The sequence below is a fragment of the Culex quinquefasciatus genome, chromosome 3, assembly GCF_015732765.1.
Source record: "Culex quinquefasciatus strain JHB chromosome 3, VPISU_Cqui_1.0_pri_paternal, whole genome shotgun sequence".
In the NCBI taxonomy this organism is placed as follows: domain Eukaryota; kingdom Metazoa; phylum Arthropoda; class Insecta; order Diptera; family Culicidae; genus Culex; species Culex quinquefasciatus.
The window spans coordinates 143,063,918-143,090,578 of record NC_051863.1 but is presented as its reverse complement, the minus strand read 5'-3'; the positions used below and the strand labels follow the sequence as shown (position 1 = coordinate 143,090,578).

General features: G+C 40.1%; 3 protein-coding genes across 3 annotated transcripts in view; 1 reads left to right on the top strand and 2 right to left on the bottom strand.

The window, feature by feature from the left end:
* Positions 1 to 3,171, top strand: part of LOC6038385 (G-protein coupled receptor daf-37) — a 30,414-nt gene extending 27,243 nt beyond the window's left edge. The window contains exon 6 of the mRNA XM_038265250.1: positions 1,988 to 3,171. Within this exon, the coding sequence (XP_038121178.1) occupies positions 1,988 to 2,309 (322 nt within the window). The 3' untranslated portion in view covers positions 2,310 to 3,171. The remainder of the gene's footprint in view (positions 1 to 1,987) is intronic.
* Positions 3,172 to 5,389: 2,218 nt separating this feature from the next.
* Positions 5,390 to 7,451, bottom strand: LOC6038389 (UDP-glucosyltransferase 2). Its single transcript, XM_001848140.2, has 3 exons — positions 7,304 to 7,451; positions 5,749 to 6,927; positions 5,390 to 5,684 (listed from the first exon to the last, which is right to left on the bottom strand). Exons 1-3 carry the CDS (start codon positions 7,408 to 7,410, stop codon positions 5,405 to 5,407), a joined length of 1,566 nt encoding a protein of 521 aa, XP_001848192.2. The 5' UTR covers positions 7,411 to 7,451; the 3' UTR covers positions 5,390 to 5,404.
* A 986-nt stretch (positions 7,452 to 8,437) lies between these two features.
* On the bottom strand, positions 8,438 to 26,530 carry LOC6038387 (Bardet-Biedl syndrome 4 protein homolog). Its single transcript, XM_038260314.1, has 10 exons — positions 26,204 to 26,530; positions 25,896 to 26,056; positions 25,138 to 25,250; positions 24,785 to 25,057; positions 14,289 to 14,442; positions 14,000 to 14,122; positions 13,295 to 13,379; positions 10,073 to 10,159; positions 9,335 to 9,534; positions 8,438 to 9,036 (listed from the first exon to the last, which is right to left on the bottom strand). The coding sequence occupies exons 1-10, from the start codon at positions 26,289 to 26,291 to the stop codon at positions 8,758 to 8,760; spliced, it is 1,563 nt and encodes a 520-aa protein (XP_038116242.1). The 5' UTR covers positions 26,292 to 26,530; the 3' UTR covers positions 8,438 to 8,757.
* Positions 26,531 to 26,661: the final 131 nt, after the last annotated feature.

The following is a 26,661-nucleotide window of genomic DNA, read 5'->3' as shown; positions in this document are numbered from 1 at the left end:
CATTTCTGCGTAATGTCGCATGCAACATTTTTTGAAGAAGAAGAGAACAACTTCCCCGGCTGATGTGAGCCCTTAAGGGGACAAAAATCCGCAACTTTTGAGCCATAACCCCTGAATTGAATGAAATTGAAACATGGTCAAAAAATCTGCCACCGAGTTATGAATTTTTGAAAAAAACAGTGATTTTTGTAAAAAATCGAAGTTTCATGCAAAAACAAGTTTGACATTATTTTTTAATGCAAAATTGAATTTGCAATCGAACAGTACTTTGCAGATTTTTTGATAAAGGGCTCCGTTTTCAAGATATAGCCGCCGAAAGTTTGATTTTAGCGAAATATTTGCAGTTTTTCGATTTTTAAAAATAGTGACCATAAGTGACCATTTCTAAAAATATTTTTGAATATTTTTTGAAAAGTTCAGAAAATTTGCTATAAAATTGTCTAAGAGACATTGAAGATTGGACCTCGGGTTGCTGAGATATAGCCGCTTTAAGAAAAAGAAACACGAAAATTGAAGTTTTCCTAATCTCACCAAAATAACCCACCATTTTCTAATGACGATATCTCAGCAACTAATGGTCCGATTATCAATGTTAATACATGAAACATTCGTGAAATTTTCCGATATTTTCGAAAAAAAATATTTTGAATTTTTTTAAATCAAGACTAACATTTTAAAAGGGCAAAACATTGAATATTACGCCCATTTCAAATGTTAGTCTTGATTTAAAAAAATTCAAAATATTTTTTTCGTTGTTGTTACTAATGTTATGGCACATGAGCAATTCTCTACCCATACCGGAAATGGATTTTATTTGTATTTTTTGATTTGACTTAAACTTTGTGGGGGCCTAGGAGCGGCCGTGGCTGACTGGTTACGGTGTTCGCTTTCAAAGCGAATGGTCCTGGGTTCGATTCCCATCTGTTCTCAACGAGAAAGTATAGGAAATATTAATCTTGAAACTCTGAACATAAACGAAAAATCAAAGTCGCCCGAGTCGGGGTTCGATCCCCCGTCCTTTGGATGGTAAGCAAAAATGCTAACCACTACGCCATCACAGCTTGGTGAGCGATGACTGGAATTAGGAATACTGTTACTATCAACTATATACGCGCTGGGTCCTTGTCCATTTGACAAGGGTTCGTAAGTTCTAAATAACGTTTGAACCCGATTGGTGCAAACGTTCTTCAGGGCGGGGCTTGTCGATAAAGCAGAAGTACCTCGCGCTCGGCTAGCCAGCGTAGAAATGGGTCACCGAAGCTCGGCAGAGCTAACACCTTCCAAATGCCTATGCGAGTTATTTGCATGTATAGAATGTAGATCTAAAAATACATGGAAACAACTCAATTTGTAAGAAGCGACCGCGTGGTCCCGTTTGGTTGGTTGCACACACACACTTAAACTTTGTGGGGGCCTTCCCTAAGAACAAAAAAGCTATTTTGCGTCATTGGTTCACCCATACAAGTTTCCATACAATTTTGGCTCCATACAATTTTGGCTGCTGTCTTACTCTTTGGCATTCTCTCATATATGTTTTTTTCTTTTCATTAGCAACGGTCATGATATTTTGATGACAAAATGAGATATTTTAACAGGACTTGTTGTTGAATTCACCTCCGTTTTGTTATTCCCACCTGCCCGGGTTGGATCATTGAATTTTATGTCAATGCTTATGCATTTTGAGAGCAAAATGATGAATTACTAAGCGAAAAAAAAAAATGTTGCAAATTTGGTTGTGATGCAATGAAAGTTGTTCACAGTTTGATGAGCTCTGATTAAATCATTTCATTCGCATTTTTTTTGTAGTATCGTTCGTTCCAATGTGGTCGTTATCTCACTGTTCAAACCGAAAGGTTAAACTGATTCCTCGTGGGTGATTTTTCCATTTCAGTGAATAAATTGCTTTTTCAACATTGGATCACAGGATGACGAGGACAGTGTTACTGAAACTGTTTTTTTTCCCCCTCTTCCTTCCTTTCACAAATAGACACCCCAAGGCGGACCGCCGCGCCGACCGAACCACGATGCTGCTGGTGGCGGTGCTGATGCTGTTCCTGGTGACGGAGTTCCCCCAGGGCATCCTGGGCCTGCTGAGTGGCATCCTGGAAAAGTGCTTCTTCAAGCGTTGCTACGCGCTGTTTGGCGAGATGATGGATCTGCTTGCCTTAATCAACGCCGCCATCGGTTTCGTGCTGTACGGCCTAATGTCGAAACAGTTCCGCACTAGCTTTAAGTCGGTTTTTTGCAAAACTCCAACCCATAGGGTCGAGATGACCAGGATGACGGGCATCACGACGACCTGCGTCTGATCGGGCGGGACAGTCCTACGGAAGGATTCTAGGGCGAATTTAGGCACTCATCTCATTCGTATCACACTAGCACTGGTAGTTGACAATGGGTTAGCCATTTGGGTAGCGTCCAAATTTTAAAAACTCCTCTGATATTGGTCAAAATTTACGAACTAAATTTATACTAGAATCTAGATACAAAAAGTCCCAAGGGTTTTTAGCTTGGGTTGGAGTTGTGATTTGAAAGGATTTACTGTGTAAATATATAATCACTGAGCTTGAACAACGAAGGCATCACCTGGGGAAAAAACGGTGGTGCAATCGTAATCCGTAGGCCAAGCTGTGGTGGTAATACTTCCAAAGCTGTGTAGCAAAAGTCCGCTATATCCCACCTTGTACTCCCCCGCCCCCCTCGAGTTCGCCGTATGCGTTTGAGCCCACACGCGATACGGACAGAGCAGTCGAACCAACGGAACGATCTCACAAAATTGGAATGGTTACCACCATTTAGTAAGAACGAAGCAAACTAAATAAATTTAGATGTGTATTTGTTAAAAGGAACAAAAAAAACTAGTGTAATTTGTAAAACTAAAAGTTTATAAACGTTTAAAAACAAGCGAACCGAAAAAGGTACAAACTACTCATTGGCATGAAAGAGAAGATTACTATAAAAAAAAGTTACACGTTTAGGCTGGCAGAGTTCTATGACGAGTTAGATTTCACAAAGTTTCACCCCGCAGGTAGACACAACGTTGTGATTCCATCGTGGATTTCAGAGTTTAGGATCGTGTATATTTTTTCTATTTATCTGAATGCTGAATGTAAAACAAAACCAAAGAGTTTCGTTCACTTTAAATGGACTAATAAAAGCGTTAGCGAAATCAACTTTGTGTCGGACTTTTGCGACAGTGAAGTATCCATCCATTTGCGTTCAACTAGCAACTAGCCGGGTCCGGTGGTTTAGTGGTTAGCGTGGTAGCCTCTGAATCCCAGTATGGCCTGGGTTCAATCCCAGACGGACCCGGTGGCATTTTTCAAGACGAGATTTGCCTGACCACGCCTTCTATCGGATGGGGAAGTAAAACGTCGGTCCATTTGCGTAAAAGAGGTTTTGGGTGACTCACCACACATAACCTTCGGACGCCTAGAAATGAGCAGAAACTTGCAACAGAGACCACAAAAGACCCGGGGGTCGTTAAAGTGGATTACTTTGCTTTTTTTTAGCTAAGGTAAGTATACTTTGCAATCCAGTACTTGATCCGCAATACCTTTGATTCAAACACTTTTTCAAGCGGATAAAATGATGACAAATCGTTGTGATTGCGATATCTTGCCACTCACTTACGTGACACCAGTTTTTTTTTATTTAGATTTTCTTTTCCATGTTCAGTTAAAATTTCGACTCGGTCACATGCTCTCGGACAAAATTCGAGCTGACGATTGAGCAATATGATCGGTAACGATCTCTAGATGGGTCAAAAATATACGAGGTTCCCCTCAATCTCGCTCATCTCTACGTCCGCGGATTGATCTCTTGTGCTCGTGTTGCATGGTATTGGGGGATTGGTCTGGGGAATGAGAGGGGGCAACTGCTCGAATAATTCGTCAATGCTGTCTCGCTCAAAACAATATTGTTACAGAAGACGATCGTTCGGCAGGCTGTAAACAGCAGCAAAACAAAAAACCTGAGAACAGTAAAAAAAAGAAAGAAAAAAGGCCAACTAGGGTGAAAGGCAACCACGCTCACCATTACACCACCGACCCCGACATCTTGTTTAAATTTAAAAAAGAACAAGTTGATAACTGACATTTTGATCGAATCAAACATCAAATTTTCTACTCATCACCAAATCAGACTGCAAATTATAGAAAAAAAACACGTCTTTTTTTAATGTTCAAAATGAGAGATGGCGTACCTTCGTCGATAGCGAAAAATGGACCTTGGATTTTATTTTGAAATTTCCAAACTATCCTCAAAAACAGGCATTTTGGAAGCAGTTAAAAAAAGGCAAACTTCATACAAATTGTCCTGAAAAAAATCACTAGTCTTAGTGATCAGGGTTCAAAATTACCCCTTAGGAAGTAACACGCAAATCGAACAGGTAACTTTTACCGATTTCGTGTGAGTTGACAGAGCATTCCTACAACTTTGTCGAAGGGTGCAAAAAGATCCGAGTTGATCCAGATGAGTTATTAGCAATGCGATGAAAATAGATCAGCTTATGTACTTGAAAATATACAAGGGGTACAGTCATCGTTTTGCACTCATGCGCAAAGTTGTAGAAAATTAAATTTCCTACAAGAATCTCACACTTGGACAATTTTGAGCAAGACCCGCGCCACCTGGCAGAAAAATACTGAAACGATGTTTTTCTGCATACATTTTTGCGATTTTCCCCATATAAACTGCAATGATAAAAGCGACCCCTAAACCTTAACCGATTTGGCTCAAAATTGGCACCGATAATTTTTTTTACTAAGAAATCGAGTCAAAGGGTATCCCTGATGTCGATTTTTTTTTATTGTCATGCCAACGGAATTATACCGTGACATACATACACCAACTAAGGGAGCACTTTTTTATTACGTAACGCAAAAAAATATTTTTGGACACTTTCCCTCTCTTGTAACAACATTTCCATACAAATTTTAAAAAATTGTATGGAGCGTAAGACGGCCTTCGACCCCCCTCCTCCCCCCCCCCCAACTGCGTTATGTAATAAAAGAACGCTCCCCGAGACGCTCCCTTATTTTTGTTTATATAGGTTTACAAAATTGGTAATTTGAATTTTCAAGCTACATTTTCAATATGAATGAATTTTTTATCTCCAAACTTTATTAAAACATGTGATTTGTGATAGAGTTACACTGTAACATACACATGCAACCATAAGTTTATTTACAAAGTTGATGAAGATGGAAGATTTAACTCATTTTCTAAAAACAAATTAGAGACAACCGGGAGTCCTGTCCATTGATTCCCCGGGATGGATGGACACACTACTGATGAATGTTTAGCGCAGAAACGTATTTTTCAAAACAAATATGAGTTTTGATTTGATAGCTGCGGCTTTGTTGAAAAGGACAGGAAATTACATCAATGATTTCATCCTTCCTCATTCTCGTTTGGCTTTCTTGGATGGATTTTTCCTGCAAAACACCACCGAAACCACTTTCACTAGAACATGCAGCACTGCCGCCGCAAGCATTACGAGCGGAATAATCACATCGAACGAGTACTTTGCAAGCCAGCTAATATTGATCGCATTGGACTGCAATATGGTGCTGCCCGCGGGGTTTCGCAGAACCCACTCGACCCACCAGATGGCTCGCTCCAGTGGAGGTTCTTTCTGGTCCCGGAACAGCTTCGACAGCTGAGCCATCTTGTCCCGGTATCTGAAAGGTGAATGTGGGAGGGGTTAAGTCGGTCAAAATGTTGCCGAAATCGGATTATTATTACCTCTGGTCGGTCATTAATTGTTGGACAGCAGTGACCAAGTCGTTGCTTTTGATCTTGGAAATGGAGAGTTTCTTGGCCACCCCCATCTGGACACAGTAATTGATGTTTTTGTGCTGGTCAGCGAATACCGGGAATCCGATGATGGGAACGCCATGCCAGATGGCCTCCTGCGTGCTGAGCAGCCCACTGTGGGTGATGAACAGCTTTAGGTTGGGGTGAGCCAGCAGGTCGTTCTGGGGCATCCATTTGCGAATATAGACATTTTTTGGAACTTCTACCGGCATCGAGTCCGATTCGAATTTCCACAGAAATTGGTATTGCGGAAATTTCCTCATGGCGTTGAGAATTTCAATAATACGGTCTTTGCCCAGCAGATCCGACCGAACGTTGGTGCCCAGCGAGAACAGGATGACGCCTTGCTTTGCGTTTTCGACGATTGATTTCAAGTCTTCTGGGAGCTCCTTTGATTTAATAATCTGCATTCCTCCAACGGAAATTACGCTCGGCATTGACGGCTCCGAGTGCTGAATTACCGGATAAGAGTTCAATAGGATTATTCTGGCGTCCTTTTCGAATTCTGCTACATACGGGATGTCGGGATTAATCTGACGAACCAACTTGTCTATTTTGTGGTACACTTGGAAGGTTTTGCTCAGCTCTTCCCAGTGATTGTAGAGGAAGTTCATGAAGCGCTCCCGGTAGCTCATACTTTCCGGAGCATCGAATTCGTGATTTGGAATCATTCCAGAATAGGAATAAGCACCGGATATTGGAGTCGTCGTTGTCAACCCGTGGAACCCTGTAGCAGCAATGTACGGAGGTCGTCCAAACTTTTGCTGAGCCAACGCAGACACACACGGTCCCACCAGGAAATCATTGATAATAACATCAAACTTGAATTCATCAGGATAGTTTAACAAAACCTGCACTCCCTTTGATTTTAACGCCAACTCACAGCCGGTTACCATATATTCGTTGAACATTGACAGCATCGAAAACGGACTCAGCTCGCCCATCGCAAAGAAATCCGTCACATCCGAATGCTCCTCGTAGAACGCCTCATAAACACCCTCAATCTTGATAAAATGCACGTTCGGTGGAGGGTTGGCCTCAACGTCCACGCTGAGTGCCGTAACATTGTGACCTTTGGCCGCCAGTCCGTACATCAGGGAACGGTGCCTGTTAAATTGAGAAATTCAGATTGGTTCAATTACTTTAGCCTTGATACATCGTACACTACCGGTTTGGGCATCTGAGTTAATTTTAGTTCAAATTTTTAACTGACTGTTTTTGTTTCTAAACATCTTCAGTGTAAAATAGTTAATTTTGGAAGTTGTGAAATTTTGAGGTTTAATATTACTTATTTTGTGATTTAATGTTGCCTCAATACAGACTGAAAAGGGTACATTATCAAGGAAAAGAGGTAAATTTAAACATTTTTAGTGCACTCATTTTTTTAGAAGTATTTACTCCCAGATGTAATAATACCATGATTTTTTACTATGTATTTTTGCACAGTTTATAGATACCGCAAAACTGCCCATGTAATTCTCACCAGATAAAGTGACTAGGCGATGCGACACCGTCAATGTACAAGATGTTCGCCCCGAGGCAACTGCCGGTGGCCGCGGCCAGTAGAACTAACGCCGAGAGGTGCCACATTACGAGGTGTTGACCGATCGCCGTTTAGAGGAACACTAACTTGCTCAGCAAGATTAGAATTGATATAGCAAGCAAGGCACACGCCAATTGATAAGAGTTGAAAAAAAAATAACAGAATGTACGTTGTATAAAAAATTGTAATTTTGGAAAGTGTAAAATCTGAAGTTGTCATATTGCCTGGAAAAGTGGCAAAACATTGAAATAGAAGGGAATTTTCACATTTTGTTTAGGTTAAATTACAAATTTTGTCTGGCATAAAAGATAAACTGGTTTTTTTACTGTGTAAACAAGGGTAAAGATCGGGTTTTGAAATAGCAGTAACAGTAGCAAGGTAGACATCCGAATTGGAACTTATTTATTTTAAAAAAGAAAAGTTTCAACTAAGTTATAATAAATCAATGTATAGTTATCTCACACGTGAATTGTTCAAACAAAGAATATCAATGAAAGCAATATTAATACATGTGATAAGAAACAGTTGGTTCAGACTGATATGGTTTTCGTCGGATGCTTAGTAGGAATGTGAATGACATTGCATTTTAAAATTTTGTTATCTCGGCTGCTTCCAAATAAGGGAAGGGGTATTCCGTAAATGGAAGTGTGCTTATAATAAGACACACAGACACTCCCAAGTTAATTTTTTACTGAATTTAATTACAAATTATTGTGAAATATAATTCTGGATGCTAGATAAATACTAAACATTAAATATTGATTTAAGTCCTGGTTATTTTATAATCCTTGAAGATGTATTGATTTTTTCTGAACAACGCTGTTATATGGAGTTAACTACAGTCCAGACTAGATTATCCGAAGGCCATGAAAAAAATTTACTTCGGATAATCTATTTTTTTTCGTTTTCTTATTTTTGATTCTTGAGCTTCACCCTAAACTCCTCTAAAGTGATTTATTTTTTTTAAATCCAAGATGGTGGTCAAAATAGCGGTGATGAAATGCTGAAAATATGAATTTTTTTATTTAATAGGCAATCAAACATTCAAATTTGACCAAAATGAGGTCACAAAATTCGAATTTGATGTTAAAAATAAGAAATAAAAATACGATTTTTTTGTTCGTGATTCGATTTTTTTTTTAGTTTCATAGATAATAATTGATAATCGAGTTTTGGATAATCGAGGCTTCGGATGATCGAGTCTAGACTGTAGCCTTCTTGTTTAGGTAGTAGATTCAACAAACTGCAAAGAAGTTCCTACAACTGTTACATTCGCAACCTATGTTTAAATAATCATAATCACTGCGCCTTGGCTCCGGCTGGCTTCTTCACGACTCTCGTCCAAATCCCCTTAGAAATGACCCTCGAACGACTTGTCCCGCTGTCGAGATGCCCTACTGCCTGCTGGTGGATCCTTCAACCCCCAATGACGTTTCATCTGCACCGACAGCCTCATCATCATCATCACCATCACCACCTTCATCCTCGTTACCATAATGGATGACATCTCCACCTTCTTTGGCGGCGGTGGTGGACTCATTTCGTATTCCGGTGTCGTCGTTGCCCACTGGACTGGAACCACCCATCGTCACTGCGGCCAACTGCGTTGTGGTCTCCGGCTCGGTGACCGAACTGAGAAGCGCCATGTTGAGTCGGTCTGCCATCTTCAAGTACTGCTCACCAGCGCGGAGTGGCCAACCCAGGTCATACGGTTCGAGGGGGCATTCCAAGGCAAGCGTGAAAAATCGAACCGAAAGAAAAAATACGGGACAACAAGTTAGGATGTACACTGCTAAAGTAACGATTTTGGGAAGGCCCCAGAGGGCAACTGGGAATGCAGCACATTAACTGAATGTTTCAATAATTTTTTGTTACTTTTTCTTTTTTTCGATTCTGTCGGTGATTCAACATAGTAATTCAATAAATTAGTAAAATTTCTGATAAAAATTCAAAATTTCAAAAACCTCTCACCTCCCGGTGAACGCTGACGTGTTGTGTCATTTCGAGAAAATTGGACAAGTACGACACGGACTGGTCCGGTTTGCCAATTTCGTAGCAGTACAGCGCAAAGTTCAGATAGATTAATGGGTTTTTGATGGCGTCCGGGAGCATCGTGGACTTTTCCAGCGAAAGGTACGCATTTCCCGGGTCATTGAGATGCCGCAGGCACGCTGAAAATAGACGAAAACGATTAACGGTCAGTTAATAGGCATTCCGGGCGCGCGTTGCCAAAGATCCGGTGGGAGATTTATTGGTTGGCTATTTAAAATACATTAATCAGCTTGAGTCAGCGTTGGAAATCAATTGAAGTAGAATTTTTAAATAGCTCGCATTTTCAACATCAGTAATCTGTCTCATTTGCAAATTGATTAAAATAAGAATAAACGTATACGAACAAGTAAACAGTAATCAGCATTTTCAGTAAACATTTACGTTTCGTTCTAATAATCTATTTATTCATGTGAAATCATTCAAAACGTATAAAATCCGTATAAAACGAGTAAAAACCATTTTTTTTCAAATTAGTCGAATCTACTTGTTTGCAGCACATTGTGCCAATTAACAACTCAACCTGTTTCCCCCCTTCGTATCATTTAATTAACCAATCAATTCTGGCGTAAAGGAGTTCATTGAATGTTCTCCACCGTATACGACCAGGGCCACCACACCCCCCGAGGTATCCCATTTCAACCGACCGATGGCACTTACTTCCCAACAGCATGTAGCAATCAGCGTTGTCTGGTCGAAGGCTAATGGCTGCAGCGAGCGTCTGAAACGCACTGACGTACTGCTGGGCTGGAAGATAGAGGGAGATGGTGACTGTGATTAGAGCGATAACACGTTGATAAGACGTTTTTGGATACAGGAAGTCGAAAAAAAATTGTCTTTCTATTTCAAAATTGTCAAACTTACGGGCCCAATCCTGTATCACCCTGACTGTAAAAATAGTCAAATGTAAATGTAACAGCAATTCCCCACGTAAACAGCATGATTTGAAAAAAATGTTGTCTCTAATTTTGGCTTTTTAGGAAAAACAGTTAAAAGTTGTCTGACACTTGAAAAGGTCGTATGAAAACATAAAAAAATTGTTTTGAAGGTTTCGGAACCAAGGTTGTTAACGATAAAATTATCGAGGCTCGATAACGATAACGATAGTTCTATCGTTATCGTTATTTCGATAAATCTATCGGCGATAAGCTTGTCGCCGATAATAAACGATAACTCATTTTTAAAACCTTTCTAAAATCGATTAATTCAACTATACCATTTAATTTTCAATGATTTCACTAAGAATTTTTTTTTAATGTAGTAAGTTTCCAAGTAAAATATGTACTCCAAATTGTTCACAAAATACCGTATTTTTTCGAAAGTACTCAAATTTTCATAATTTGCAATATGGGTATCAAACGAAGCGAAATTTATCATGGGTTTTCACTTAATTAGATTTTTTTGAAAATACCAAAATTTTCACACTAAAATAATACAATTTTTTCGAAAAAACTCAAATTTTCAAAATTTGCAACATGGGTATCAAACGAAGTGAAATTTGGTTTGCATTTTCACAATAATAATATTTTTTGAAAAATATAGAAATTTCACAAATTAACGTATTTATTCGAAAATACTCAAATTTTAAAAATATGCAATATGCGTATCAAACAAAATGCTAGAAAAATTACAAATTACTGATTTTTTTTAAACTCAAATTTTCTAAATGTGCAATCTGGGTATCAAACGAAACGAAATTTTATTTGCATTTTCACATTAATATTGTTTTTCAAATACAACAAAAAAAATCACAAAATACCGTATTGTTTCGAATGTGTCAAAATTGTCACTTTATTCAAGTTTGTTTTTAAAATACTAAAATTTTCACAAAATACCGTATTTTTTGAAAGTACTATTTTTTAAAAATATGCAATATGGGTGTCAAACGTCGCAGAATCTTGTATGATATGAAGCATACACAATTTGAATGTATGTATGAAGCATGCAAAATTCCGCTTCGTTCGATGCCCACACGGAACAAAATCCGGTTTGCGGAATCGCAAACTTTGCTTCCGATTTGCTCTAAAAATCGCAAATCTCGGTTTCCACCCCGTCAGCAGGAAGCATTGCTTCCAATATCGTGAACCAGTTGCCCCGATTTCGCAAACGTTTTGAATATTTTAAAATTTTGAATATTTTCGAAAAAATACGGTCATTTGTGAAAATTTTAGTATTAAAAAAAACTCTTATAAATTGAAAAAGCATATTAAATTTCAATTCGTTTGATACCCGCATTGCAAATTTAAAAAAAAATGAGTATTTTCGAAAAAAATACGGTATTTTGAGAAAAGTTTTAGTATATTCAAAAATTATTCTAATAAATTGATAAGGCTTACAAAATTTCATACGTTTGATATCCATATTGCAAATTTTACAAATTTTAGTATTTTCGAAAAATACGTTTTTTTTTGTGAAAATTTAAATATTTTCCAAAAAAAACTATAATAATGTGAAAAAGCATACATAATTTCTCTTCGTTTGATACCCATATTGCATATTTTAAAAATTTGAGTATTTTCGAAAAAATACGGTATTTTGTGAAAATTTAACTATTTTCAAAAAATACGTTATTTTGTGAACATTGAGTACATATTTATATTTTGAAACTTACTACATTTTCAAAAATTATACTATCGATACAGACGATAATATGATCGACGATAATTTTAACGGTTAACAACCTTTTTTTCATAAATTTATTTTATTAGGTCCTTTTCGGTGCTGGGACCTGGTTAGGACCGAGTCGGCTTTTGTAATTACATTTAACTTAAAGCTAAGAGGATCTTGTTTATCAACAACCTTGCTCGGAACCAGGGATGGAATAATCGCAAGAAAATCTATTTCGCTTGCGAACTTTCTTCACCCGCGAAAGAGAGAGGAGGCAAATCACGGAAAAGAAAATCGCTCCCGAACTTCTCAAAGAAAATCAAACTGCTGATGATTTTTTGTGATTTTCCTTGTCTGCATCACTTAAAAATATTTTTTTCACTTTGTTTACACACATTGGACATCTACAAAATGTGACAGGTAATTTTTCGACGTGTGACGTTACACTTGCTAGTGTAGTAGTGAAAAAGATATTCCGCCGAATAATCAAGATGATGATTTTTTGGATTCCTTTTACCGATTTTTCGTGCGCGAGAGAGAAGAGCCATACTCCCTTCGGATTTTTTCTCTTGATGAACGTCCAATGATTTTCTTTTGATGATGATTATTCCATCGCTGCTCGGAACCAAAGAGCGATGAAAATATTTTAATCGGATTCTTCGGGAAATTTTACGTAACTTATCAAAAAATGGAAAAGAAAAAATAACAGAATTCCAAGATACAATCTTTTGAAAATAAAAATTGTTTTTTTTTTCGACGAAAACGCGCACGATAGCGGGAAAATGACGAAAACGAGGAAATAAACGTTTTAACAAAAAAAGTTATTTTAAAATATCGTGTTTTTTGTTACTGTTTTATTACAGTGTAACTAGTTATATTGCACCAAAAATTCTCTTTATAAGTTTGGCGATTTTTCGCTACAAAAAAGCTACAGATTCGTAATCAGGGACCACCCTTAGAACAAAGCAAATCGAAGAGGGGTCGGTGAAAATGCTTTGTAAATTGGCAGATATCCATTGGAATAATTTAAAACCCGTAATCCATCATTAGATACAAATACTAAATTCGTTAATTTTAAAATCGTTCAACGCCCTAATAATACGAAGCATAATCAACGCTATTCGAGCAGATAAAAATCCATCGAGAAGAGAATGATTATTCTGGACAATTATCCTCGTTCGATGTCGTTCTGTCTTCCAGAAAATCCTTGTCCTACTTTTTCCCCGTTGGAGGACGCATACCATAATGTAATGGCTTCTACATAGGCACACTTACCTGTCACCAGAATCAGCCCTAGATTGTACAGCGCGTTGAAGTTTAATGGAGCCACCCAAATCGCTTTCTTCAGACAAGATATTGCCTTTTGTGACATTGTGTTGGATTTTCCACCGGAGAAAACACGGGTCGCACGTGTCACGAGTCCGCGCCAGATTTACAGCACCGTGAAAAAGAAAGAGACAGCAGTACAAGGTAAGATAAAATTTAAAGCAATCCTCTTTGAATCCGGGACTTGAAGTGTCCCACGCGATGTCAGATCGGTGCCAAATCCGTAGCTTCTGAGTGGAGATTTCTTCGAAAGCCACTCAAAACATTGCGAATTTCTTGCCTTGGCCGCGAGTAGGGATATCAGATAGACTGTCAAGCTTTCTAGGAAGATGGCTCATCAGTGCAGCCACGCAAATAATCGTTAGAGCTTGAAGGAGATTTGAGGAGGGAGTGCTTGCAAGCATGAGACAAGTAAATCAAAATAAATGCCACACTGTGTTGAGCTTTGTGTTTTGGTGTTTTGAAAAACAATCGAAACCACTTGATTTTCGAGAACAAGAACGTCTTGTACTAAGTGCTTATGGCAGAAATTTGAATTAATATGTATTGAAAGAGTTTGGTAATGTCAGAGAAAACCTAAAATTTTATAAGAGGTATGAACAAATCCAATTTTAAACAAACCCAATTTTGCAAACGCTTGAGTAAATCTCTTACCGCTATGTACTTTTGCTTCTTGAAGAAACACAGCCCGATGTTGCTCCAAACTTCGGATCCCTCATCCGGCAGATTAGAAATTCTTTTATATTTGTTCAGCGCACCGTCAATGTCGTTCTTGGACTTGAGTAGCAGAAGGTTCCGTTCCGTTCCCAGACGTCGTCGGTACGAATGAAAATTAGAAAGATGAAAAATAAAACCGACTTCAATATTTAATGTACGTGTGCGTGAGAGGGTAGCATTTTGTTGTTCTTTTATTCGCTTGAAAAAAGTCTCGGTGAAGATTTACCTGGAGAATTGATCCGAGTGCCAGCAAAGCGGTGGTACACTTGTCATCGATAGCAATGGCATCCAAAAGCTTCTCGAACGCTCGCTGATATTCGTTGATTTTGAGGTAGAGAATGCCAATTTGAGTCATTAGCGTGACGTCGTCCTGGGAGATCCTTGTGGCGGGGGAAAAAATAAACTCAGTTGCATTACAAAAAATAGATGAGACATTGTTTGAAAAAAAAATTACAAATTTCATATTGCTCCTAGGTCATTTTAAGTAAACTCACACGAAATCGATAGATTTATTTTTGGTTTCCGATAACAATTACATGTTATGGTTTCAACATTTCAAAGAAAGAGTGTTGTAAAATATATTGCAATCAAACAGTTGTCTTACTATCAAAAGTTTTCGAAAAATCAAAATTTTGACAAAAACCCGATTTAATATCACCAGAGGTGAAATAGAGCCTTTCTTACAAAATGATGAAACTCCGACAAATATATCGGTGCAAATAATTTTTCAGAAACATAATGATACCACCCAGTAAGAATTTGACCTAAAGCTTCGAATCTTTTTAGGCTAAACCTCGAATGCCATTTTTTAAATTAGGTACATTATGGGTCGCAAGATAATTATATTTAATTAAGAAAAACATATTGGATTGACATAATTAGAAAAAAATAAAGGGTACTAAGCCTTAAATGTAAATCTATGATTAACTTAAAAAAATATGTATCGATATTGCACTTTGTCGATCTATTAGGAGAAGCCAGAAAGAACAGTTTCACGCGCAACGTAAAACGCGCAAGCGTAAATGTGCTGGCGTTTATGCTTCGACTTGAAGACTTGTTTATCTTTCGAGCGAGAACGAGCCGTGACTTTGAATTTGATGTTCAGTATATGATTCTGTATAAAACCAAAAATTTAATAGGAAGAAATAGGGTAAAAATAAGACGTAAAACACTAATATAGCTATATATCTGGAAATACATTTTGGAAAAGCTTCAAATTTTGGGCCCAAGCAGTTTATGGCGCATGTTTTTGAATGGCTTTTTGTTTGAAACTGAATTCTTTTAATTCGATAGTATTATCTGTAAAATAGTCCAAAAAATACCTCTAAAAATGGCTTTGACCACATTTACCGGTCGAAAATTGTGAATCGAAAAATAAAATGTTCGTCTCCGACCCCACGGCTACAAATCTGAAACATAAAGTTTCGGGTTTTACGAGCGGTTTTCCAAATTTATAAGAGCGGATACAGACATCGCTCAAGTATTTCAGAAAAAGAGCTCTCAAAAATCAGACTTTGAGTTCCGGGTTTCGGGTCAAAATTCAATCGAAAGAGCGCATCTAAACCTTCAATTTAGTGATAGGATTTTTTTCTGGGACGATTCCTCGCCGTGCACGAATTTTTTAAGATTTTTGAGAAAAGTGTTTTTTCCAAAAGCAAACCCTAAACCTTTCTTTTGTAAGAAAGGCAAAAAGAGTACTTTTTGTTTCGACCTTTTGCGTACTGCACAGTAAAATTTCACAAACAATTCTTATTTTCCATACAAACAGCGGAGAAAACCCATTCGACCTAGCAAAAAAAAAAAAAAAAAGTTGAAAAATTGTAGGTGCACGTGTTGCTGGGGAGCCCAAAGTTTATGATCCCCCTCGAGTTGAGACTGTGCAGTCCTTTTGCCATTTTGACAAAGAACTTTGTCCTAAGGGCTCTATTCTGGTGAGGTGTCAATCCAGAAAACCGAAAAATGTCGCGCGTTACGAAAATGTTGAATGCTTGGTACTCGAGAAGAGGTCTGCGACGCAACAAGGCACTGTTGCGTGGAATTTTCCACACAGTTGAAACAAAAAGCGAATGATGAGGTTTGGGATAACCGGCGCAAAAAGGCGGGGCATCCGTCACCATTTCGAGCCAATATAAACCCCGCTCGATCAGCCCAAGAAAATCATTCTATTGCTGGACGCCGAGAAGTGAACAACAACCTGGACCTGGAAGCAGATGGCCTGGAGGTCCAGTTGGCCGAAAAGCAGCTGGCCTGGAGCAAGGAGCAGCCCAAGCGGAGGCAGGCCAGCCGGAATATTCTAGCCACAACACACGGAGTGGCCAGAACCCTCAGGGGTGTTCCGATGGAAGGCCATACGAGACTGGGCAATATGGGTATCAAACTTCTTGGTTTTCTGGTACTGGTAATTAAAATGGCCATTTTGACAGTATTGGCCACAACCTGGAGAGGCCGGTGCCCTCAAGGAGGTTGTCCCGGGAGGACATTTACCGAACCATACGATTTTGGGCAATATGGGTATCAAACTTCTTGGTTTTCTGGTACTGGTAATTAAAATGGCCATTTTGACAGTATTGGCCACAACTTGGAGTGGCCGGTGCCCTCAGGGAGGTACTCCCGAGAAGACATTTACCGAACCGTACGATTTTGGACAATATGGGTATCAAAATTCATGTTTTTCGATACTGGTTATGAAAATGGCCATTTTGACAGTATTGGCCACAACCTCATAAGTAGGCCAACTGCGATCGTTTGACGTTTGATTGTAATTATTCGATCTATTTTTTTTTAAATGGAAGTTGTTTGGGGGAAAATATTTCAATTAATTTAAACGCCAAGCGTCAAAATCCCTTAAATTGGCACCAAAAGCAGGGAATGGAATATTTCAAGAAATAACTCTTTCGTGAATTTTTCGTTGGCCCTGAAAAGCGCCATTTTGTTAATTTGCAGCAGAAGTTGATTCTTGCGTGCATTTTCTCGAGCGTTCATCCAAGTAGGCCTTGTGTTTCTCCTTCGACGGCATCTCGGCAGCAATTTCACACACACGCTGGCGCTGGCGTGTTTCTTCTTCTCGGAGCTCGCTCTTGATTTCCTTCAGTCGTTGTTTTTTTCCGCTGCTGCTGCTGCTGCTACGATGTTGTCGGTTAGAACGATGACGATGGAATGAAAATCGTTGGCAAAAATGCTGCCTTCACGACTTCCCATCCTCACCAGTGCATCAAAAAGCGAATGACGTAGGAATCGGATAACCGGCGCAAAGGGGCGGGGCATCCGTCTCCATTCTAAGCCAATATAAGCCCGCTCGGTCAACCCTGGGAAATCGATCTATTGTTGGACACCGAGGAGTAAACAACAAACTGGACCTGGAAGCAGATGACCTGGAGGCCCAGAAGCAGTTGGCCGAAAAGCAGCTAGCCTGGAGCTAGGAGCAGACCAAGCGGAGGCAGGCCAGCCGGAATTAATGAGAGCCACCGAAATATTCTGGCCCCAAGACCCGGAATGGTCAGATCTCTCCGGGTTGTTCCGATGGAAGGCCATACGAGACTGGACAATATGGGTAACAGACTTCTTGGATTTTGATACTGGTGATGAAAATGGCCATTTTGACAGTATTGGTCACAGCCTGGAGTGGCCGGTGCCCTCAGGGAGGTTGTCCCAGGTGGACATTTAACGAACTAAACGATTTTGGGCAATATGGATATCAAAATTCATGATTTTCAATGCTGGTAATGCAAATGGCCATTTTGACAGTATTGGCCACAACCTGGAGTTGCCGCCCCCAGGGAGGTTCTCTCAGGAAGACATTTACCGAACCATACGATTTTGGGCAATATTGGTATCAATATTCATGGTTTTCAATATTGGTAATGAAAATGGCAATTTAGAAAAAAGTTGGCCAAAAGCTGGAGTGGTTTTCCCGGGGAGACATCTACTGAACCAACGTGTTTTGGCAATATGGGTATCACAACTCATGGTTTTCAATACTGGCCATTTCGAAAAAGGTGGCCACAATCTGGAGAGGCCGCTACCTCACGATTGTTCCGATTGGGGGACAAACATCGAACCATACAGATATCATGGTTTTTAAACAAAGCATAAAGAGAAATTGAGCGAAAATAAAATCCAATTATGCTTTGATTTTATCTGACGCATAATTCAACAAAATGGCTTAGTTGTAAAAGTTTTTCTGCTAAGTTCTTTGTCATACTGGTCATGTGTAACATAACCACCTGCACCTTTTTTGTTTAATTATCCAAAATCCCTCAAATTTAACACATTCCCCAATTTTAATATTTTGTTATAATTGGGGAATGTGTTAAATTTAAGGGATTTTGGATAATTAAACAAAAATTGGCACAAAGCATGAAATGTTTTGAAACGTTTGCAGATAATCTAGCCTTTACTTTGTTTTAAACTCATATTGAAGCAACAATTGAAAATTCATTTCAATTTATTATATAACGCTTGTAAATTTGGGAGGGGCGCAAAATTGATGCTTCGCCAAGGGTGCTGTGGACCCAAGGTACGGTTCTGTCTATACTTCAAACATTGTAGCGTGTCAATACGATTCCCTCGAACAAGAAACGCTGTTGGATGACTTGTTTTTACCATATCGTTGTATTTGAGCATTGTTTTAGTTTCATTTGACAAGAACTGACCCCCTCTTAGGGGTGAGATTGGGTCAATTATCAAACTATTGGCATTTAAGGTAGTGTTAATCAAAATCCACCATATTTTGGGAAACTGTTAGTAAACTGTCTTAGAACAATTCTACATTAAAATATTTTTAATGTTATTCAAATTGTTTTTGTTATTAAGAAATTACGAGAGGTGTATCGTTTTTGACCCATAGTCACCCCCACTGACGGTACTTATTAAAATCGAAATTTTGGGCTTTTTCCAATGCAAAGCTAATTTGGAGAGCGAGTTGAGCCACGGGCGAGAGAAGACGTCTTTACAGAATCGGTCTCGGGGCTGCGTGTTTTTTTTTTAAATGTTTTTTTCGGGTTTCATTCGACTTTGCTGTGGCTGTTGGAAGAAATAACTTGTGCTTCGACGAAAAAGTTGAGTTTTGTAGTGAAAGTGTCATTTGTGCGTGAATTTGCCGTTTTTTTTTCGGGAAAAGGTGGAGGCGTCGTAGAGCACAGGTCCACGACAATTATTCGGCCGTAGCCGGATTTTAGCGGTGTTTCCTGAGCTGTTTCAGATCTGGCTGGAAGGAAGGGGCTGTGAAGTGTGGGGAAATTAATGTGCTTAGTGGTGATAACGTAGAATGGATGCTAGATTTGTAATTTTGTGAAATTCATTCAAAAATCCAAGATGGCAGCCTTGATAGGAAAAAGGTCGAACGGCCAGAAGAAACGAAGAGCGTGAGAGCAAGAGCATTCAAAGAGAGGGAGATCCGTATTAATGTGGGCGAGAAATTAAAAAGAGCGGGAGACCGTTGAAGACGCAAGTATTTTGTGAGGTTTGAGAAAAAAGAGCGGGAAAGCACTAAAAGAGAGGGAGAGTTTTGGTGACTCGGGGTTCGATCTGTAGGCTGAGTGGAGTGAGAGTGTAAAATGCTCGCAGAAGAGAAAATAAGAGAAGCGAAAAAGGTGAGAGAGGCTGAGAAATCTTTGGCGAAGAGGAACAAACAACGGAGAGCAAAAGAGAAATCGAGAGCGGATTTGGAATGGTTGGCAAGGGGGCAAGATGAAAGCCAGCCATTCAGCATGGGTGTGATTGAGATGACACAGACAATCGGAAGTAGTTTTGGTCTCGATATATTGAATATTGTACAATTTACGGGCTGGTTTGGTTTGTTCATGTCTTGACTTTTTTTTGATAAGGTCCTATAAACAAATGTAAACATTGAGTGTATCCCTTTCACACCTTATGTCAAAGTCCATCGGAGTAAGCGGGATACACTCAATGTTTACATTTGTTTATAGGACCTTATCAAAAAAAAGTCAAGATGTGATTTGAGTGGAAAACAAGTGGATTTTGTGCGTGTGGATTTTCGAAGGCGGCTGAGTTTATTTGAAGAGGGGTTAAGTTCATAGGGGGAGGGCGGTTTTCTGCTTTTAAAGCACCGACACAGGGTTGAAGTGCCCCACGAAAGTCGACGTCGCTGTCATCTTCATCGCTGCAATTAGGTGAGTTCGTTTCATGCTTTTGTCTTTTTGTAATTTTTCATTTCATTTTCGTTGTATCGCTGTTTAGATTCGATTGTGAGAAGTGGGACCTCGCGGTTACTTTGCATCGTGTTTTTCGGAGCCTTTTATTTGATATTTTATTTTTCAGTCCTTCTTTTATCATCGTTGATCGGAAGGCACGCCGCCGGTTTAGTTCATCACAATCGTTTACTCGGTGTCCTGTTTTCTTTTTGTTCAAATTCGTTGATCGTAATAATTTGAGTTGGAAAAGAGTCGCGCGATTGAAAAGTTTTTTTTGTCGGCTTCGTTTCGGGCGCGTTTTTGGAGGTGAAATAGGATAATTGCGGGAGAGGAAGAATCCCGAATGTTCATGCTGACATTTAGGATACACCTTTAGCGCGCGTTTTTGAATTTTTTGATTCGATTACCTCGCGGTTACTCTGCAGCGTGTTTTTTCGGAGCTTTTGTTTTTTGATTTTTTTGTCATAAGTCCTTCTTTTATCATCGTTGATTTGAAGGCACGCCGCCTTTTTAGTTCGTTTAAGTTATTGTTTTAATTTCATTACAATCGGTTACGTGGTGTCCTGTTTTCTTTTCTATCGATTTGATGAAGAGTAGCGTCATTTATTACTATTTTTTTGAAATTTGCTCGCGTTATCTAGATTGTACAAACAGTAAAAATATACTAATAAGTCCAGCCCATAGCACTACTGCTCGGTTGGCACGCGTTCGATTAAAAAACTTTTTAAATAATCAATTATTTATCTTTCCGCAGCCGGCTGCCTAAGATTTAAAATTTTCAACCGATAAACAAAATGCTCATGGTCACATCACTGCCACTCGTGAATCCTGACCTCATACCCTTCTACTAACCCCTCAAAACTCATGTGATACTTTGTCGGAGAAGCAGTCGATTGGGCGGTCTCTATCACTCAAGTATCGGACTAACATTCCCATCCACTTCCCCGTGACTCTACCACTGGTCGTGGCCGGCGCCGGTATTGATCAGCATGATAGGGGCCTTTGAGAAGTTGCGAAGCGAGGAAAGATAGCACCCACTTATCTTCCACGGCTCGTGGATGTAACTTCTGGAGGTCCTGGTCAATAACGGAGTAGCAACTGCGGGTGGGCACCTATGCTTATGCTTATGCTTATGCTTATGCTTATGCTTTTTCCAATGCAAAGCTAATTTTGATTTTGAAATGACAAGAACTGACCACAATCGATCACTAGTTCAGGGTGTCATAAAAAAATTGAATCGTATTTTATAGTCGAAATAAAAAAAAAAAAACATTATAAAAAGCCAACAAAATATTGAGTTTTGAATTTAGTCAGTTTTAAACTGGTTTGGTATATAAATGGCTAATTATGTAGTAACCAAACAGAAATCATGCAACTGATTGTTGACATATTTTGACGAAGAACTTCGTCTTAGGGCTCTATACAGGGTAGCAATCCAAAATTTCGCGGAGCGAAATGTAACGAAAAGAAAATAAACGCGACTGCAAGATTTGCAACACTAATTTCTCAACTCCTGTTCAACACACGTAAAAGTGGTACCCACCAAACGAAAGGGGAGATTTCAAGCTTTCTTAATATACCTAATTAATGGCCATGAAATTTAGTTGAAGCACTTAAAAACTGAGTTTAAATTAATAAAACTGCTTCCACACAGCAAGCAAGCACGCACACAACACACACACGCGCACACTCTCTCTCTTGACTCCGCCCCCAAAGCCTTGCCTGCGTTTGGCCTTGACACAATTTGGCGATTTATTCCTTTTGTGCTGCTGCTTCGTCAAACGCCAAAACGATTTGATATAAAAGGAGGTGCCGATACAAAGTCAAGTCAAATCAATTTTGGACGCCGACCTGGAAGGAGCTCCTGCTGCTGCTGATGCGGGACCTGCTGCTGCTGATTGCGGTACGGAACCAAGGAAGGACGCGTGGGGTGACGGATTTCACAGCTCGGCGAGCTGCCTTCACCCCGCTCCCCAAACCGCTGACGGATTTCACAGCTCGAGGTAGCTGCTGCTCGTGATCCTTTATCAAACCTGTCCTTACCATCCGGGTTGAGGAAGCGGCCGGATTTCGTGCATCGTGTTGCCATGGAGGCACGGAACCAAAGAAGAACGCGAGGGGTGATGGAATCCACAGCTACACAGAAAGCTGCTCTCACCCTTTCGCTCTCTCTTTGACAAATTTGACAGTTCGGCAGTAGTGGCCACCACCTGGAGTGGCCGGAGGCTCCGGGGATGTTCCGATAAGGGGACATTTGCGGAACCATAAGAGTTGGGGCAATATGGGTATCAAACTTTAGGGATTTTGATACTGGACATGAAATTTGACATTTTGGCAGTAGTGGCCACCACCTGGAGTGGCCGCAGGCCCCGGGGATGTTCCGATAGGGGGACATTTGCGGAACCATAAGAGTTGGGGCGATATGGGTATCAAGCTTTAGGGATTTTGATACTGGACATGAAATTTGTCATTTTGGCAGTTGTGGCCACCACCTGGAGTGGCCGCAGGCCCCGGGGATGTTCCGATAGGGGGACATTTGCGGAACCATAAGAGTTGGGGCAATATGGGTATCAAGCTTTAGGGATTTTGATACTGGACATGAAATTTGTCATTTTGGCAGTTGTGGCCACCACCTGGAGTGGCCGCAGGCCCCGGGGATGTTCCGATAGGGGGACATTTGCGGAACCATAAGAGTTGGGGCAATATGGGTATCAAACTTTAGGAATTTTGATACTGGACATGAAATTTGACATTTTGGCAGTAGTGGCCGCCACCTGGAGTGGCCGGAGGCTCCGGGGATGTTCCGATAAGGGGACATTTGCGGAACCATAAGAGTGGGGGCAATATGGGTATCAAACTTTATGGTTTTTGAAACTGGTCATGAAATTTGACATTTTGGCAGTAGTGGCCACCACCTGGAGTGGCCGGAGGCCCCGGGGGTGTTCCGATAGGGGGACATTTGCGGAACCATAAGAGTGGGGGCAATATGGGTATCAAACTTTATGGTTTTTGGTACTGGTCATGAAATTTGACATTTTGGCAGTAGTGGCCACCACCTGGAGTGGCCGGAGGCTCCGGGGATGTTCCGATAAGGGGACATTTGCGGAACCATAAGAGTGGGGGCAATATGGGTATCAAACTTTATGGTTTTTGAAACTGGTCATGAAATTTGACATTTTGGCAGTAGTGGCCACCACCTGGAGTGGCCGCAGGCCCCGGGGATGTTCCGATAAGGGGACATTTGCGGAACCATAAGAGTGGGGGCAATATGGGTATCAAACTTTAGGGATTTTGATACTGGACATGAAATTTGACATTTTGGCAGTAGTGGCCACCACCTGGAGTGGCCGCAGGCCCCGGGGATGTTCCGATAAGGGGACATTTGCGGAACCATAAGATTTGGGGCAATATGGGTATCAAACTTTAGGGATTTTGATACTGGACATGAAATTTGACATTTTGGCAGTAGTGGCCACCACCTGGAGTGGCCGCAGGCCCCGGGGATGTTCCGATAAGGGGACATTTGCGGAACCATAAGATTTGGGGCAATATGGGTATCAAACTCTAGGGTTTGTGTGTTGTGTCTTTAACACATGGTTCTGAATTACTCTTTGTAATAAATTTTATTGTTTGCAAAATATTACTTGAAAATTGTTCATTGCCGAAAGTGCCGAAACAGAGAATTGATGAAATGATTTCATATCAACTGGCCCGAAAATTTTGCCATTATGATTAGCTGAAGAAGCGTTTGAAAGTTTCAAACGTTATCAAACGTCAAAATACCATGAGACCATCTTTGAGCCAAAATAATAGATCTTACGAAATAACTATTTCGTGATTGATTTTGTGGCAAAGAAACGTAAATATTAAAAAACTATAAAAATTTCATTTACTTTTGTGTCCGAAGTTCTTCGTCATGATGGTTATGCCTGTAGGATTACCACTGCACCTTTTTTGCTTCAATATTTGATACCACACGAAAAAAAAGAGTTCCTTAAATCGTGAACAAGCAAACAAAAAATTGGAAACCTTGAACAAAGTGTTCAAATTTCATGATACGTTTTTTAAAAACGTATCATGGACTTTGAACACTTTGTTCGTAGTTCTCGTTTTCATGAACGATTGTTGACGATTTTCTGAACTCATTTATCTCCGTGTAGAGATGGTATTTTTTCATATTTTTGGACTTAAACAGCTTTACACTTTTGAAGAACTAGCAACAGGAAATCAGTATCGTTTGAAATGAAATCGAGCTTAAATTTATTAAGAAAGGATCCTTGAATATTTTGATTCATTATGATTCGAGAACTCTTCTCGGAATTATCTGATGACATCGCTACGAAAACATCAATCAGTCGCAATTCTCTACGGCCACAAACAGCATATATCGATGCCGTTGTGCTCTCTTGTTCTAAGCTTGCTGGATTCCCTATCTAGATATTATAGGAGAGCACAGAGGTATCGATATACAAAAGCTCAAAACGAATGCCATGAATCAACATCAACAACCCGAAGAATTCAACCGATATTTTGCGCATGATTAGCATCGGAAAGCACTCATAATACTCACTGCAGGCAATTTTCAATCATCTCGATGGCCTTCACGTTGTCCCCCTCCTCGATGTAGATCTCGGCCAGAATCTTATAGCTGGCCACGTGTTTGCCGCACATGATGGCCTGCTTGAGGTACTCCTTGGCCTCGGCCACCCCCGCCTTCGGCTGGCCAAAGTTCCGATAGAACAGCTCGCCGATGTGGTGGTACACGTCGTGGTCCGGTCGCTCCAGCAGCGTTTCCGCCTTCAGGAACACCTCCAGCGACTGTTTGAACCGTCCCATGGCAAATCTGCGACATGAAAAAAAAGTGCAACAAAAGAATCAGGAAGACAGCTCTTCAAAGAGCGCAACAATCAGAGCATAACTTACAGCGTCTTGGCGAGCTCTTTGTAATTTTCCGAACTCTTCTTGTTGGCTATTATCGCCAGCTGGAAGCAGTTGATTGCTTCCGTTGGGTTGTCCTCGTCACGCAGAATCATACCCTGGGAATGGGAGGGAGCAAACAAAAAGTAAGGAAGCCAGTAGATGATTCCACGTGCTGTTTACCTTGAAGCAATTCTTTGGATTTTCTGTATTATTTTTTTTCTGCATGAAAAATCGGATTTTCAAATATTTATTTTTTAACATGAAAAAAATAAGTTCATCAGAACGTCATGAATAATTGGTAAAATAAAATGAAAACTTATGAAAAAATTAACAAATCCACTATTTCGAAGGTTTTTTTGTAACTTTTTTCCTTCAGTAGATTTACTCGATTCTTCAAGTACCCGCAAACTCTGTTCCCCACTTTGAATTAATCAGCTGTTGAAAGCTTAGGATAGTAACGTGACACAAGTAATGCTTAAACAACAAAATAAACAAACATCCAATCATAATACTAATTTTCTCAAAAATCGTATTTGATGGAGCGCCAGCTTCTGTTCAAGCTCATATTTGGGATTGGAGCTCAGTACACCCACCGGAACAGGCCCCTGAATGCCCGCAAAAGGTAATTTTTGTTACATTCTAATGAGCATTCTATAATAAGTGCATTTTTAGATCAGGAGTGTAATCTTCTCTCAGTGAGAAATGCAAATCCATGAAAATTCAAGTTTTCCAGAGAACTCAGATCCTCTGCCTTAATTTACCTTGGTGTAGTACAGATACTCTTTGTCGTAGTTTATCGTCAGCTGCCGGTCGATTAGCTTCCTGCACAGCGCGTAATCCTTCCTCGTGTACAGCCCGTGGATGAGCCAGTTCATGTTTCGGTTGGTGACGACCGCCGACGGCCGGCCGCCGGATGCCATCGCTGTATATTCCGGAAACGGGAACCAATCAGAGCGTCTAATTAGCGAATGAAACACAAACGCGGCCAATTAGTCCCGCCGTGGGACCCGGAGGCCACTAGACTTACTATCGAGCGATTTGGCTCGGCTTTTGGCTGTTTGCTGCTCACCTGTTTGGGGATCCTTCGACGAAGAGGAGGACGATGTGCGCCCGTTGCAGTACACGTACAGGTCAGAGTTGGAGGTGGGGCTGGTCATTTCGGCGCTGGTCAATTCGGACGGCGTCTTCTACGTTTTTTATTCGCTTGCCTTTTTCGCGCTTGACCGAATGTTAATGAGATTTTTGGCTCTCCGGTCAGCACCGTGGGAGGAAAATGTTTTGTTTGGGGTCGATTGTTGCCATGACTTTTCAGTGCATGTTGGTGTGGGAGTGTACATTGAATGGTGGATATTAAAAGCAACAGGTTGAACTGCGAAATGCTCGATGGAATTTTCTGAACTCGTGTTCGGTTTTTAATTTTGATTGCTGTTGTTGTGGTTCCTCCAAGCAGTATTAAAATGTAGGATGATTTTATTTTATTTTGATGTTCGTTATCTGTTTCACTCGAATGTATGATAAAAGGACATA